The sequence below is a fragment of the Cucurbita maxima genome, unplaced genomic scaffold (assembly GCF_002738345.1).
Source record: "Cucurbita maxima cultivar Rimu unplaced genomic scaffold, Cmax_1.0 Cma_Scf00016, whole genome shotgun sequence".
Lineage (NCBI taxonomy): Eukaryota > Viridiplantae > Streptophyta > Magnoliopsida > Cucurbitales > Cucurbitaceae > Cucurbita > Cucurbita maxima.
Window position 1 is genome coordinate 2695211 of NW_019272032.1, and position 12415 is coordinate 2707625.

Consider the following 12415-nt stretch of genomic DNA (forward strand, 5'->3'; position numbering starts at 1 on the left):
CGTTATTGGGCCTGACGACTGAGGAAACTAGTCTGTGCAAACATTAATGGGCCAACTTTTAGGCCCACACAATAATGGAAAAGATTAAAATAATAATAATAATAATAATAATAAAAAGGTAATACGAACGAAACTCCCCCAATCCTCGTCGATCCTTCGTCCCCCATCTGCTACCTTTCTGAAGCAACGATTTATCATTCTCCAACCTCAAGTGAGTTTATCCCCCATTCTCTGGATTTTTCTTTAGGATTATGGAGTAAGATCTCTCGAATGTTTTGATACTGTAATCTAGAACTGGAATTTTGATGTTTTAATTGCGCTTTATTATGATTATTTTCCTTTTTTTAACTTTCTGGTTAATCTGGTTAACGATTGTTGTTAGATGTGATGTATCTATGCACTTGAAATGATTGGTTTGTGTATTTTTTCTGTCGGTGGTCGCTTTAATTTTCAATTGGATTAGTGTTTTTAGGGAATTGAATTTTATATGTTTTTTGTCTCCCCGATGATTGAAACATGGATGAATGTCATTATACGACTCGTTAATTTCGGGGAAAAATAAAAGTTACCGGATTCATTTTGATGGTATTATGAGGGAGTTTTTAATTTATTCTCATGTTTCCCGACGCATTTCATTCGAAGGAGTACGTATTTTGTCCTCCAAAGATGGAATTGGTGTAGTTCTTGTACACATTGTTTAGGAGCAACTGAGAAAAATTTGTCTGGGAAGGGGTATTATAGCATGTTCTGGTTTGTATTTGAGATTTATCGAATTTGGTGGATTATATGGGCGAGTGTAAACCACCATGGTGACCATTTACTTAGAATTTAATATCGTTAGAATTATTTTTGATGACCTATTTAGTAAGGTTAGGTGGTTGTCTCAAATTCTCATGGTTATAAATATGTATGCACACATGTATGTGTGAGAATGAAGATATTTCTTAGAAGTTAATTTATGTTTATGCAAATATACAAGTGATGCACTTAAGATGTTTGTGGTATATGGGGCTTAATATTGAAAAAAAAAAAGTAACCTACAAGAGAATTAGGGGCATAAATCACATTAGTTAAGTTAACTGTATCGTATTGTGTGGAATGCTCGTTTATTATAAACAAGAAAAGATTTGTGTGGGATGTAGCTAGTTTCTATTGTTTTAATATCTGCTATGGTCCATGAATTCTTGAAATTGATGGAAGTTTCAAATGCCATTCTGTTTGAGTGTTGAGTCCCACATAATATGATTCTCATTCACTTCATTTGTGGATTAGTTGATGCTTCGATTGTCGAAAATGGAGACTTGTGCACAGTCATGTCTATTTTATCTATAGGTCTTACATTTCAAGGTAGATATTGTGAGATCCACATCGGTTGAAAAGGAGAACGAAACATTTTTTATAATAGTGTGAAAACTTCTTCCTAGTAGACGCATTTTAAAAACTTTGAGGGGAAGTCCGAAAGAGAAAGTCCAAAGAGGACAATATCTGCTACCGGTGGGCTTGGGCTGTTACAAATAGACATCGGCTTCTTTCACTTCTAGGGCTGCCATTCTTACTAGCTGTTAGCAATATATCATGTTTTTCTGCCGTTGTCATTGTAAATATTTTGCACTCATTGTCTTTACTCTCACAATTGCTATAGAAGTTTACTATTTTACAAAGATTATGCCTTGTGATACATCTCAAAAGCATACTTTTCTTTACATATGGATAGTTTGAGAGCTAGAAAAGTACGGGGAAGTTTACTAATTTTTTGTTTGAATTATAATGCAGCATGACGGAACAACCTTTTAGGCCTCGTGAGAAACTTATTGAAAGGCAAAAATATTTCCAGAGCATCCACAAGCACACGTATCTTAAAGGGCCAATGGATAAAATCACCTCCGTTGCCATTCCAATTGCTCTTGCAGCTTCATCACTGTATCTCATCGTAAGTTTACCTTATTCTTGTCCATCTTAAAGAATGTTGATTAATCATCTAACCTATCGATCTCGCTCGTGTCTTTCGCACAGGGACGAGGAATTTATAACATGTCGCATGGCATTGGAAAGAAAGAATGATGTCACAGTCTTTGCATCTGAATTTCAAACAGTTTTATGCTCTGGGACTCTGTGAATTTTGTTATTGAAATAGTTTTTGTTCAATAAATGTCTAGTTCCTGATTCGTTTACCTGTAGAATACTGGATAGATGCCCAGTTTTTCTACTTTGTTGCTTGATATTGAACAGTTTGTCCCAATTCTTCTTTAATGAGATTGTGACTCGGGATATGTATTGAGATTCTGGAAATGAAATGATGTTCCAGCTTAGAATTGTTGAGCAACTACCATCATAGTTCATATCTTCGTTAGAATTTTCTAAGCCAAATAGAACAAATCTATGAAGATCAACTTGGAAAGCTCCATTAGAATGATTCTAAGCAGGTCTTATTGGTTAATCCTTTTGGTTTTTTTGCCTGGTTTGGTTCGTTTTTGGCTGACTTGCCTTCTCGATTACTAAAATGATATAATAATAGCTATTGAAAAATTATGAAATTATTTGTAGCTGATCATGAACACACAAAGTTTTAGTATCGTTTTTTTTTTTATATATATATATTTAATGGATTATTGAGAACAGGTGTTTTTTAAATTGATTTTATTAACATAAATGGTTTTATTTTTTAAAACTATGGAATGGTATAAAGTTTTTCTGCAGTAAAAAATTATTTGCTTTTCATTTTTGTTTTCCAATTTAGATTAACCAAGGTTGAAAATTACTTCTAAAAAAATGAAAAATTAATTATATGTATCCTTGTTAGTACTAATGGAATTATATAAAAGACCCGTGTGTAATGGGTTATTTATATTTTTAAAAATTAATCATTCAATTTAAACATGGATAGATAAAAAAATATATATATATAAAAAATTATATATATATTACTAAAATTGTAGATTTAGTCTTCCATTTCACATTTATTGGCTTAAAAATTATATTTTAAAAATATTAAATTAATTATTTCCCATAAATTAGCATGTCATAAAAATGTTATTTTTTTTTTTTTTAATAAGGCTTGAACCTCAAACTTAAAAATTGGGCCTCGTTATTTCTATCTGGTCTAACAGATTGGGCCCATATCTAAGTCCAGTAAGTTGAATCTTAGGCCCACAGAAAGAAACAAAAAGCTGGCCGATACTGCTTTCCCCTCGCACCGCAGACCCCCGCCAAGTCGTCGTCTATCATTCGCCTCCACCAGTGGCAGTTTCCGGAACAACGATTTCTCGTCTTCCCTGAATCCTCCCCCAAATTCAAGTGAGTTTCAATCCATTCACCTATTTCTTTAGGATTTAGAAACCAGGGATCCTTCTTTGATAAACTGATCTAGGATGGGAGTTGTAATGCTTTAATCATTTATTTTTTCTGTTTATTCTTCTCCGCGAATGTTGTTGTGCTTGATGTAATCCTGCTTCAAATGATTTATCTGCCTTAGGATTTTAGGTTTTTACCTTCGTGTGCGATTTTCGGGGATTTAGATTTATGCGACACTATCGATTGAAATGCGATATAACTTCCATAATTTACCATTGAATCATCGATCTCGAAAAGGAGAAAAGTTGATGGAATCGATCTTTTTGGTTTTTTCGTGTAGTTCTCATTTTTATTGCCTATTTTGTGGAAATTAGTACATTTTTCGTTCATCAGTCGCTGGAGATGAGAGATTGCATTTTCCTTCCAACTAGGGTTAGTCTAACAGAAACTGCTGGGAATTAGTTTTGAATTTCCTGGCTCATTATCGTATATGGCATTTATTAAATTGGCGATGCAGATGAGAATATGTGTAAGAATGGAGATTGACATCATTCTTGCTAGTTATGTATTGATAAGCGACACATATAATGTTTCAGTCGGACTTAGTGTTGATTAAGATACATGAGAAAGTTTAGATATGATTTGAGATCATCATGTCATATTATTTGAGTTTTGATATTTTCTGTAATTCATGAATGCTTGGAATCAAGCTTTAAAATACAACCAGAAAACAGTAGTAAAAGGGTTGGTTGAACTCATTAAGTAACCCACTACCAACGCCTAAAGCCACCACCGTTTGGACTTTGTAGTGGAATTGGAGCTTGAGTTGAGGCTTACGCCTTTCAAGCCAAGGCCTCAAAGTGCAAGTAAAAAGGCTTTTACACTCTACGTTCAGAGGCGTTAGGCTCTTTTTATGTGTCGTGCTGGAGGTAAGCTCTATTCGGGCCGGAGCTCGAGATCTCAATTGCCTATCATGTGCTTGAAAAGGTCCCACAGTTCCTCGGCCACACCTCCTGGCTGACAACAAGGCTACTTGGATTGATTATATTCTTTGTATTGTACAGAAAATGAAATTCCATATATGAATATATCATAGGGCGAAGTTGATGTACACCTTAAACGATTTATACCTTGCTTGGAATTGCGAGATGTTCCAAGCGACGTTCTGTTATATTTTTAAGTCCCATATTGAGTGATCTTCTCTGTTGTTTGCATCATTTGTTGACTAATTGCTGTTTGAACCTTTGAAAATGAAGAATTGAGCAGGGATATCCATTTGATCCATGGAGTAGTGGGTTCTGATCTAAGCAGTACTTATGGGAATTCCATTGTTTTGCAGGATGTCTGAAGAACCATTTAGGCCACGTGAGAAACTTATTGAAAAGCAAAAATATTTCCAGAGCATCCACAAACACACTTATCTTAAGGGGCCAATGGATAAGGTGACCTCTGTTGCCATTCCAATTGCTTTGGCAGCTTCGTCGTTGTATCTTATAGTAAGTTTATTTGTCTCTACACTGCTTGAGGATATTATTTTGTTTTCCGTTGTGAACAAATTAGCACTGTTTCATGCAGGGACGGGGAATTTATAACATGTCACACGGGATTGGAAAGAAGGAATGATTTCAAAGATCCATCTTAATCTTTATCTAATAATTGCTTAGTTGCATACTTGGTTACCAATTGGTTTGAATATCAATCTCAGATTCCTTGTTGTGCGTGGGATGGTTTGTCTCAGATTATCGTTTTTGCCCCCTTTGTAGAAATTGTTTGGTTGAGTTTGCTTTCCTGTGATCTGATTATATTTAAGAAGTGAGCAGCATATCCATAAAAACTGTTTCTTTGTTCTTTATATAGTAGTTCAAATGTTCTAGGAAGTTTGAATTTATACAAGATTATCCATTGAACGTAGATTTTATAGAGCGGATGTGATATTACGTAACAGGTTATGAAAACTTAGTTATACTATATAGTTGAGATAAAAATGTACCATATTTCATAACCAACAATTTCCTCTAATTTAATAACAGTTTCTTCCACATAAGGTAGTTCGGAAACAGAAAGTTTTATATGGTTGCGAAGGGAATGGGAATTGTAGCCTTCCAAAAAAATTGTAAAATAAAACCCGAACACGTTTAAGAGTATTTTTGAACTGAATTGATATGGGAAACTTAGAAGAAATATCTTGCTAATTCCTCTTTCTTGACGTGAAGTCTACGCGTTTATATCTCCTCAAGCGCCTTCCTTGTCGAGCATATGATTGCCTCGCTCACTTTAACACCGGGCCAAGCAAGCTCTAAATAAGTAAAGTCAAAGACTCCTTAGTCTATTTTTAGAGAAATTTAGAATTTAGTTCGTATGATTTAAAATTTTTGATAAACTAGGTCTAATAAATATTCTCAACTGTGACTAATAAATATTCTCAATAATACAATCTAAGTGTAACAAGGTGGAAAATTAATCGATTATCAGTTGGAATATTATTCAATATTAGTCTAAAAAAACATCACAAAAATATGGAAAACAAATATTGAGGTATAAAATCCTTGAGCCCCATTTAAAATGTCAAAATTCAGAAGTCAGAAATTACATTTGATGCAGCATAGTATTGTATTTATGTATATATTAAGCAATATTTGTAATTAAATTAGATTGCTTATTTGTTGTTTTAATAAATATTTTCAGGCTGTGCTATGAATAAATAAACTTTTCTAAAGATTGTCTGTAAGTAAAATTAGTTTATTCTGAAACCATAAAATCTTGAATTAGATTTTGATGTTCATTGGTATGGGGAATATACTGTGAGGCACAGGTCAAGACAGATGGGAAACATTTAATTTAAGTCATCATTTTCTCCACAGATTCTAGAGATAAGCAGAAAAATACATTTTCCACAGAAAATAAAGGGAATGGACAAGAGGATGCTCACATTGGAAAAATGAAAGGAGATTTGTTTGGCATGTGAATGTGAATCAAAAGGGAAATCTGTCCACCCAATATCCCAGTCATGTGCAAAAGCAGAGCCACCTACACACTGGCCCCAAATAACTTTTACCCTATTACCTTTGCATTGGATCCACCACAATCTATGAGTTTTTATTATTAAAATACCAACTCTATAGCCAATACAATGTTTTTTTTTTTTTTTTTTCTGAGATACCCATGAGTGCATAGTAGTTTGCACGTGCCTTAGATATGTTAACCTGCGATATCTCAACTCTTTAGGATATGTATGCCTTCACTCAAAAGGTTAAAGATTCAAATTCCAACATCTACTTCGACATGTCAAACTTAATAAGAGGTAATTAAGGAGACAGCAAAGACTCCATCTTAGGGAATCTTATAGTAAAGATATCTCGTTTGAGTCTTAATTGACTCAAAAGATAGTATACAATATTTTTGAACTAATGGTTTTGATAAAGAATGATTATGCTAGAAAGAAAGATAGGTCGAGTGTACACGGTATCCAAAATGCAACTATAGACCATACCAATAACTCGAGTATAGACGAGTAGGGGTGTAGCTCAATAACTTTTATTTTCTGAACAACGAATTAATTTGAGTTTTAAATTATAGTCATGTGATCCTGGAACAGTTTGATCATATCAAACAATGAGTGGATGAGTCGGTTTGGACAGGGTATAAGCAGAAGCACGTTACGGCAAATCTTGTTGTCTTAGTGTCACTCTATTGCTACAAGGTAGCCATGTGATTTTCCTAGAAGATTGGTTTCATTTCCACCATGAACAATCATATCGAACAGATAGGCAGGCAGATTATACATGGAACCCAAAATCAATTTGGACGAAGAAAGAAAAAGGATATACTCGTGAAAAATAGATCCAAACAGGTGGAGGTGGAAGTTGTGGGTCTAAGTCCTATATGATGGTGTGCCTTTTTCAGATATTGAGCAAGAGATGCTGTCGAGGAAGATAGGGGACAACAATGCTTTCAAGTATTTGAGTCAGCAGGGAAAAGAAATGACACGTGAGCTCTGTCGGTGCACGTAAATAGTGACATCCAATCTAACGAAATGTCTTGATGTGTTTTCTTTTTTGTATATAAAGAGAGAAGGGCCTCTGAGTTCAAGGGTGGAGCAGCCATGGAAGGAGAGTTCAAGCACTTGGTGCTCGTGAAGTTTAAGGAAGGAGCGGCGGTGGGAGAGATTCTCAAAGGCATGGAGAACCTCGTCACCGAAATCGAAGCTGTCAAATCCTTTGAATGGTAGTCCTCGCCACATTTGTTAAAATATGAAACTTTCAAAGCTATTTTGTAGGCATTGGTTCTTCAGTTTTGTTGGATGTCTTTTAGCAGGGTGTGAACCCGGGAGAGGAGCTGAGTCTAAAGAGGCTCCCTCTAACTTTCTCCCTAAATGTTACGAAGGAAAACATTGTCCCTCCCTATAAGATTTTCTAGCTCCACCCTCGTTGGACCCAAGATTTAAGTATTACTTTCTTTTTCTTTATTGGCTTCGTAGCTGGATTAAGAGATTTTTATGGTTGGAATGGACATTCTTAGGACATGATGTTGAATGTTTAATTAGTTAAAGTTTTATGTAATTTTGTGATAATTATTTAAATTTAGTTTAAAGGGTCTGTTAAAAATTAATAAAAGGGTAAACATGATTTCATCATATAATTTATCATGAAACGAAGAGAAAGATGAATGTTTGAAGGTGAAAACAGGGGGCAGGAGATGGAAGGACCAGAGATGCTTACACAGGGATTCACACATGCCTTCTTGATGACATTCGAGAACAAGGAAGCTCACACTGCGTTTACTGCGCATCCCAAGCATGTTGAATTCTCTGCAACTTTCTCGGCAGCCATTGAAAAGATTGTGCTTCTTGATTTTCCAGCTATTCGTGCCAAGCCACCTCCATCAGCTTGAATATCAACCAATACCTCTTTATGTTGGACATGTAAAACATTATTTTTATAATGGTACTACTCTTGGTTTTCCGAAGAAGTGATCCCTTTTCTTTTGGTAATTAAAATTTACTGCATTGGGTAGATGATGTGTACCGTTGGATCCCTGTTTTGTGATTGGAATTCGTGGAACCGCTGCACAGCACGAGCAGAACTGTCAGTCTCTTCCCGCTGATGAACTTGAAAGCCATCTTTTTCCTGTTAAAATAAATCGCTGCAATTTTCGCACGTAAAAACTTGTTTAAATCCACACGTTCTAATTGTATATGTATCACAGTATTCACTGACCAGCTTTTGTATAGGACTTACCAATTTATCGCCTTGTTAGGAGATCAGTGGACCCAAGAAGCTATCTCCATTAGATGCAAATGGCAAGAACCCTGTGGTTCAAGAAGATGGCCCAACTAGACAAAATAACTGTTAGAAGATCCATGGCGCAAGTAATTAGCCCATCTCATCATTTTCTATAATTACTGACGTTTACAATAACCAATTCAAAACCCACAACATAAATACAATGCAAATAAAAATATCAAAATATACAATTCAACTAATAAAGCAACGAACTTGATTTCAACGCCTGGGTGATAGCCTCAAGATTCTCATTCAAACCTAGGTTTTCTTGCACGTGGCAATTTCAACCATCAACATTCGGGTGAATTTAAGTATTGAGCTCCTCGCCAAAAGAAGTTGAGTTCCTTCAAGTGTTTTCTGTCCACTTACCTACACCAATTTTTTACTTCAAATGCAAATTTTATTCACTGTTAAAAGAAAAAAAGAATGAGATTGTATATACTTACTTCTATTAATGTAAAATATTGACTGTGCTCGATGATGAATTTTTAAAATTAAACTTCGCCAATAGTAGAAAGAGAACAGAAATAAAACAAGATCATTATAAAACAATCTCTAGTTTATAGAAAGGGTGGTAGGATATTGATGAATTCAAAAGGTAACAAGGAAAGACAGCTATGTGTCCCACCTCTGTTCTCTTTTCTTTGAATCAGAGAGTATTTTATGTTTAACATACCATACTAGTGAACTTTAGATTTTCAAGAGTAGAACTGCGTTTACCATTAAAACTCTTCATCATCCACGGTTGGTCTAGTAATAGGAATTGACCATCTCCCCAGATGAGCTGTGTAATTTATGCATCGGACAACTCCTCGACTGTTAGACCCATCAGGGAAGTCAATCACACTAATGCTTCCAGCATCCAGATGGAATGATCCAATCCAATCTTTTGTCAGATTTAGACACCGCCCCACCAATCCGAGAAGAATAGCAGGATGACCAACCACAACAATAACCTTCTCTGGCTCCTTTTCATCAGCCATCTCATTCAACAGAGACTTCCAGGCTTCACCACTCTGATTCCACACTTCCGTAATCATCACCTCGTCCAATTTGTTTAACCAACCAGGTTCAAAGACAGTCATGTTACCTACATCCTATGGAACAAAAAGCAGAGAGTCTCAGAATGGAAATTCAAGTATTGGATCAAAAAGTATAACTATTAGTTTCATATTCATCCAAACCTAAGGTAGAATTCCCCCACCGGGATAAACCCAAACGAGATAACTGAAAAATTAAAGGAAATTGGGCTTTTCAACAAAAATTTTAAATAAACAACTTCTTTATATATATTTGATGAGGAATGATTTGAACCTCTAACCTCTTGTCAAAGATACATGTCAATTATCATTGAGCTATATTTACTTTGGTGTAAATAAACAACTTACTCATCTACTTATACTATGGTAAATATGCAACTTTTTCATCAACCTGACTGTGAAATGGATTACAACCTTAAAGATATTACTTTTAGTCTAAAAATTTCATGGCCAGATATCTTGCCTGCTTGAAATGATCAAGAATATTGTCTACATCAAGTTTATTCGTCTGCTTCATCTCCACATAGCGAGGCACACAATCAGCACCCAAGCAATCTGCAGCTTCTTGTACCTACAACAAATGAGCGGCGTCTAAAAAGAAATGATTTTTTGACCCTCGAGAATTTAGTTGAAATGCTTTTCTTTGTATCTTTTTGACACAGGTCTGCATGAGCGGTTGAAAGAGATAGAATAAAATCAATTGATGGTGATTAGTCAACCTTTGCCTTATTCCATGATGCTCGTGTATGCAAGAGTTCCACTGTTTTTAAATTGTCAGGTGATAAGACACGTTAACCAAGATTTCAAAATTAAACTAAAGAATTCTTGAAGGTTGAAAAGGCCAAGAAGAAGAGTATATGAAGACTATCGTGCCACAGTAATTACTAATCAATTACTCCAGGACTTGTTATATGGTGCTTGTAATGCATACTTCAGCTTAATCCAACGAAAAATATTCTTGAAGGATGCTGAACGGTGAGGACACAACTAAACTCCATTTTCAATATAAGATGGATAATTTTTTCTGGAAAAAGAAAATGCCAAGAAAGGCCTAAGAAGAATAGGTTTCCATAATCTAGTAAGAGGTACGGGACGACAAGGGAGAATGTCTTCAACCGTACAACAAATGTGGGAATAAGGATTTGAACCTCAAGGTGTAGACGTCTTAATCATTGAACTATGCGAAGTACTATTTTTTCATCAATTTGTTCCGTTCTTCTATCTAAAAGGTCTTGCAGCATTCTGTTCGGATTTCTAATATAATGTTAAATATGTCATAGTGTCTGATGTGGCATTCATTTCACACTCTCTAGACCCTCGAAGGAAAATGACGAGAGAAAGAAAAGGGAAAACATTAGTAAAGTGTGTGATTCACAAACCATAAAAGATAACATAAAAGGAACGACGAAAGAAAATGTAATCATACACTGGATATTGTTGCAGCCGTCTCTACACAAGCTCTCTTGGGACTGCTAATTACAGCGCTCACTTTTAGATCAAGAAGGAGCTCTGCAACTTTCTGGGACTGTGATGCATCCATAAAATACAATTATATGAATTCGAAACCTATCTGGTGAAATGGGATGGATGCTCTACCTGTATAGTTCCAAGCATGTTCATTGGCTTGTCATCCAGGAAGGAAGAACTGGCCTGCAAGGTTGCAACAGCAAAATCAGAGAGATAATAGTCCGTATTGAATTTCAAATTTTCAGTTCTAGAAGTTAGCTACCAAACTACAAAAGTTCCTTGAGTTCATTAGGCAAGCATGATATGAGGTGAAAAGTAAAATACACGATGCCATCAATTATGTACCATACCTCATTAGTCTCGGAAACTCCATGGCAAACAAGTGCGATCCTTTTTGCTGCTTTTCTGCCTCCAGAACTACCGGAAGCAACAGGTGAGTTTGGAGTCTGCGGCAGTGAAAAGATCATGGCCTCTAATCTTATTAAATAAGTTAACATTTTACTGAACTGATGACCAAGAATGCAGACAACAGCTATTGCACGGTGAAGATGTTACCAGACAGGTATGAATCAATATTTTCTTTCCAGAATAAAATTAAGCAATTTGAACTCTGTCAATATAGTCGTAAGCAGAGGAATGCCACACAAAACAAATATAGTTCGTCGTGAAGGAATATTTAAGTGAGTTAAACACGAAGACAGAGAAAAGAATAAGAAAATGGTGACAGGGAAGATAGCACGTGCTGAACATATAAATTAGAAAGGATGGGGGAAGGTACAAAGTTTATCATTTTTTTCTAAAATATATAACTGATATACCTGATTTAGACGGTTTAAACAAATGATTGGAGATCCACCCTCAACTTGTGGAGTGAAATCAAGAACACTAACACCACAGTTGCTCTGAAGTAACACCCTGAAGTACTCAGCTCCTAATCCTGATTTAAGTAGCAGTTACACTAAACACATTCAAGTCGTTAATGCAAAAGGAAATCATAACTTAAAGAATGATACAATACCAAGAGCTGTAGCAACAAGAGCCTGGTTGACAGCATTGTGAGCAACCACCAGGACAGACCTGCTCTCGTGGGCTAGAATTCTGTCCCAACAATTTCGAGCACGTGCCCACAACTCTCTCACTGGATAGTGCCCATCAATGTTGAAATTTGCCGCATCTACCTGCCATTGACGATAAGCGGCACCAAATTTTTCCTTGCCTTCGTGCTTGAGTAGACCCTAAATCCACCCAAGCGCCAACCACAGCAATCGTGACAAGAATGAGGAGAATGTCAATAGGATTAACTATCAATTTAATCTAATCAACACACGCCCCCCC

General features: G+C 35.7%; 4 protein-coding genes across 10 annotated transcripts in view; 3 read left to right on the plus strand and 1 right to left on the minus strand.

The window, feature by feature from the left end:
• The first annotated feature begins 119 nt into the window (after window positions 1-119).
• LOC111491558 lies at window positions 120-2326 on the plus strand. Of its 2 annotated transcripts, none has more exons than XM_023140517.1 (3): window positions 120-211; window positions 1774-1930; window positions 2014-2326. In XM_023140517.1, the coding sequence occupies exons 2-3, from the start codon at window positions 1775-1777 to the stop codon at window positions 2059-2061; spliced, it is 204 nt and encodes a 67-aa protein (XP_022996285.1). In that variant the 5' UTR covers window positions 120-211; window position 1774; the 3' UTR covers window positions 2062-2326. The 2 variants fall into 2 exon arrangements, with proteins under 2 accessions (XP_022996285.1, XP_022996284.1); XM_023140516.1 differs by having other exon boundaries at window positions 153-256.
• Window positions 2327-3185: 859 nt separating this feature from the next.
• Window positions 3186-5133, plus strand: LOC111491550. Its single transcript, XM_023140509.1, has 3 exons — window positions 3186-3294; window positions 4631-4787; window positions 4867-5133. The coding sequence occupies exons 2-3, from the start codon at window positions 4632-4634 to the stop codon at window positions 4912-4914; spliced, it is 204 nt and encodes a 67-aa protein (XP_022996277.1). The 5' UTR covers window positions 3186-3294; window position 4631; the 3' UTR covers window positions 4915-5133.
• Window positions 5134-7348: 2215 nt separating this feature from the next.
• LOC111491341 (stress-response A/B barrel domain-containing protein At5g22580) lies at window positions 7349-8364 on the plus strand. The gene is made up of 2 exons (XM_023140231.1): window positions 7349-7515; window positions 7977-8364. Exons 1-2 carry the CDS (start codon window positions 7394-7396, stop codon window positions 8179-8181), a joined length of 327 nt encoding a protein of 108 aa, XP_022995999.1. The 5' UTR covers window positions 7349-7393; the 3' UTR covers window positions 8182-8364.
• A 291-nt stretch (window positions 8365-8655) lies between these two features.
• The window catches only part of LOC111491339 (probable 2-carboxy-D-arabinitol-1-phosphatase), a 7987-nt gene continuing 4227 nt past the window's right edge, over window positions 8656-12415 (minus strand). The window contains exons 3-11 of one of the 6 annotated variants that reach the window (XR_002719697.1): window positions 12099-12315; window positions 11899-12017; window positions 11431-11526; window positions 11210-11263; window positions 11040-11138; window positions 10077-10184; window positions 9294-9670; window positions 9020-9078; window positions 8656-8942 (exon numbers count right to left, since the gene is read on the minus strand). Coding sequence is in view for 4 of the 6 variants with exons in the window: in XM_023140226.1 (XP_022995994.1) it covers window positions 9296-9670; window positions 10077-10184; window positions 11040-11138; window positions 11210-11263; window positions 11431-11526; window positions 11899-12017; window positions 12099-12315 (1068 nt within the window). In the remaining 2 variants the exon portion in view is untranslated. Of the gene's footprint in view, window positions 8981-9019; window positions 9079-9284; window positions 9671-10076; window positions 10185-11039; window positions 11139-11209; window positions 11264-11430; window positions 11527-11898; window positions 12018-12098; window positions 12316-12415 lie in introns of all 6 variants that reach the window. The other 5 variants (XR_002719698.1, XM_023140226.1, XM_023140228.1 and 2 more) reach the window with 5 other exon arrangements.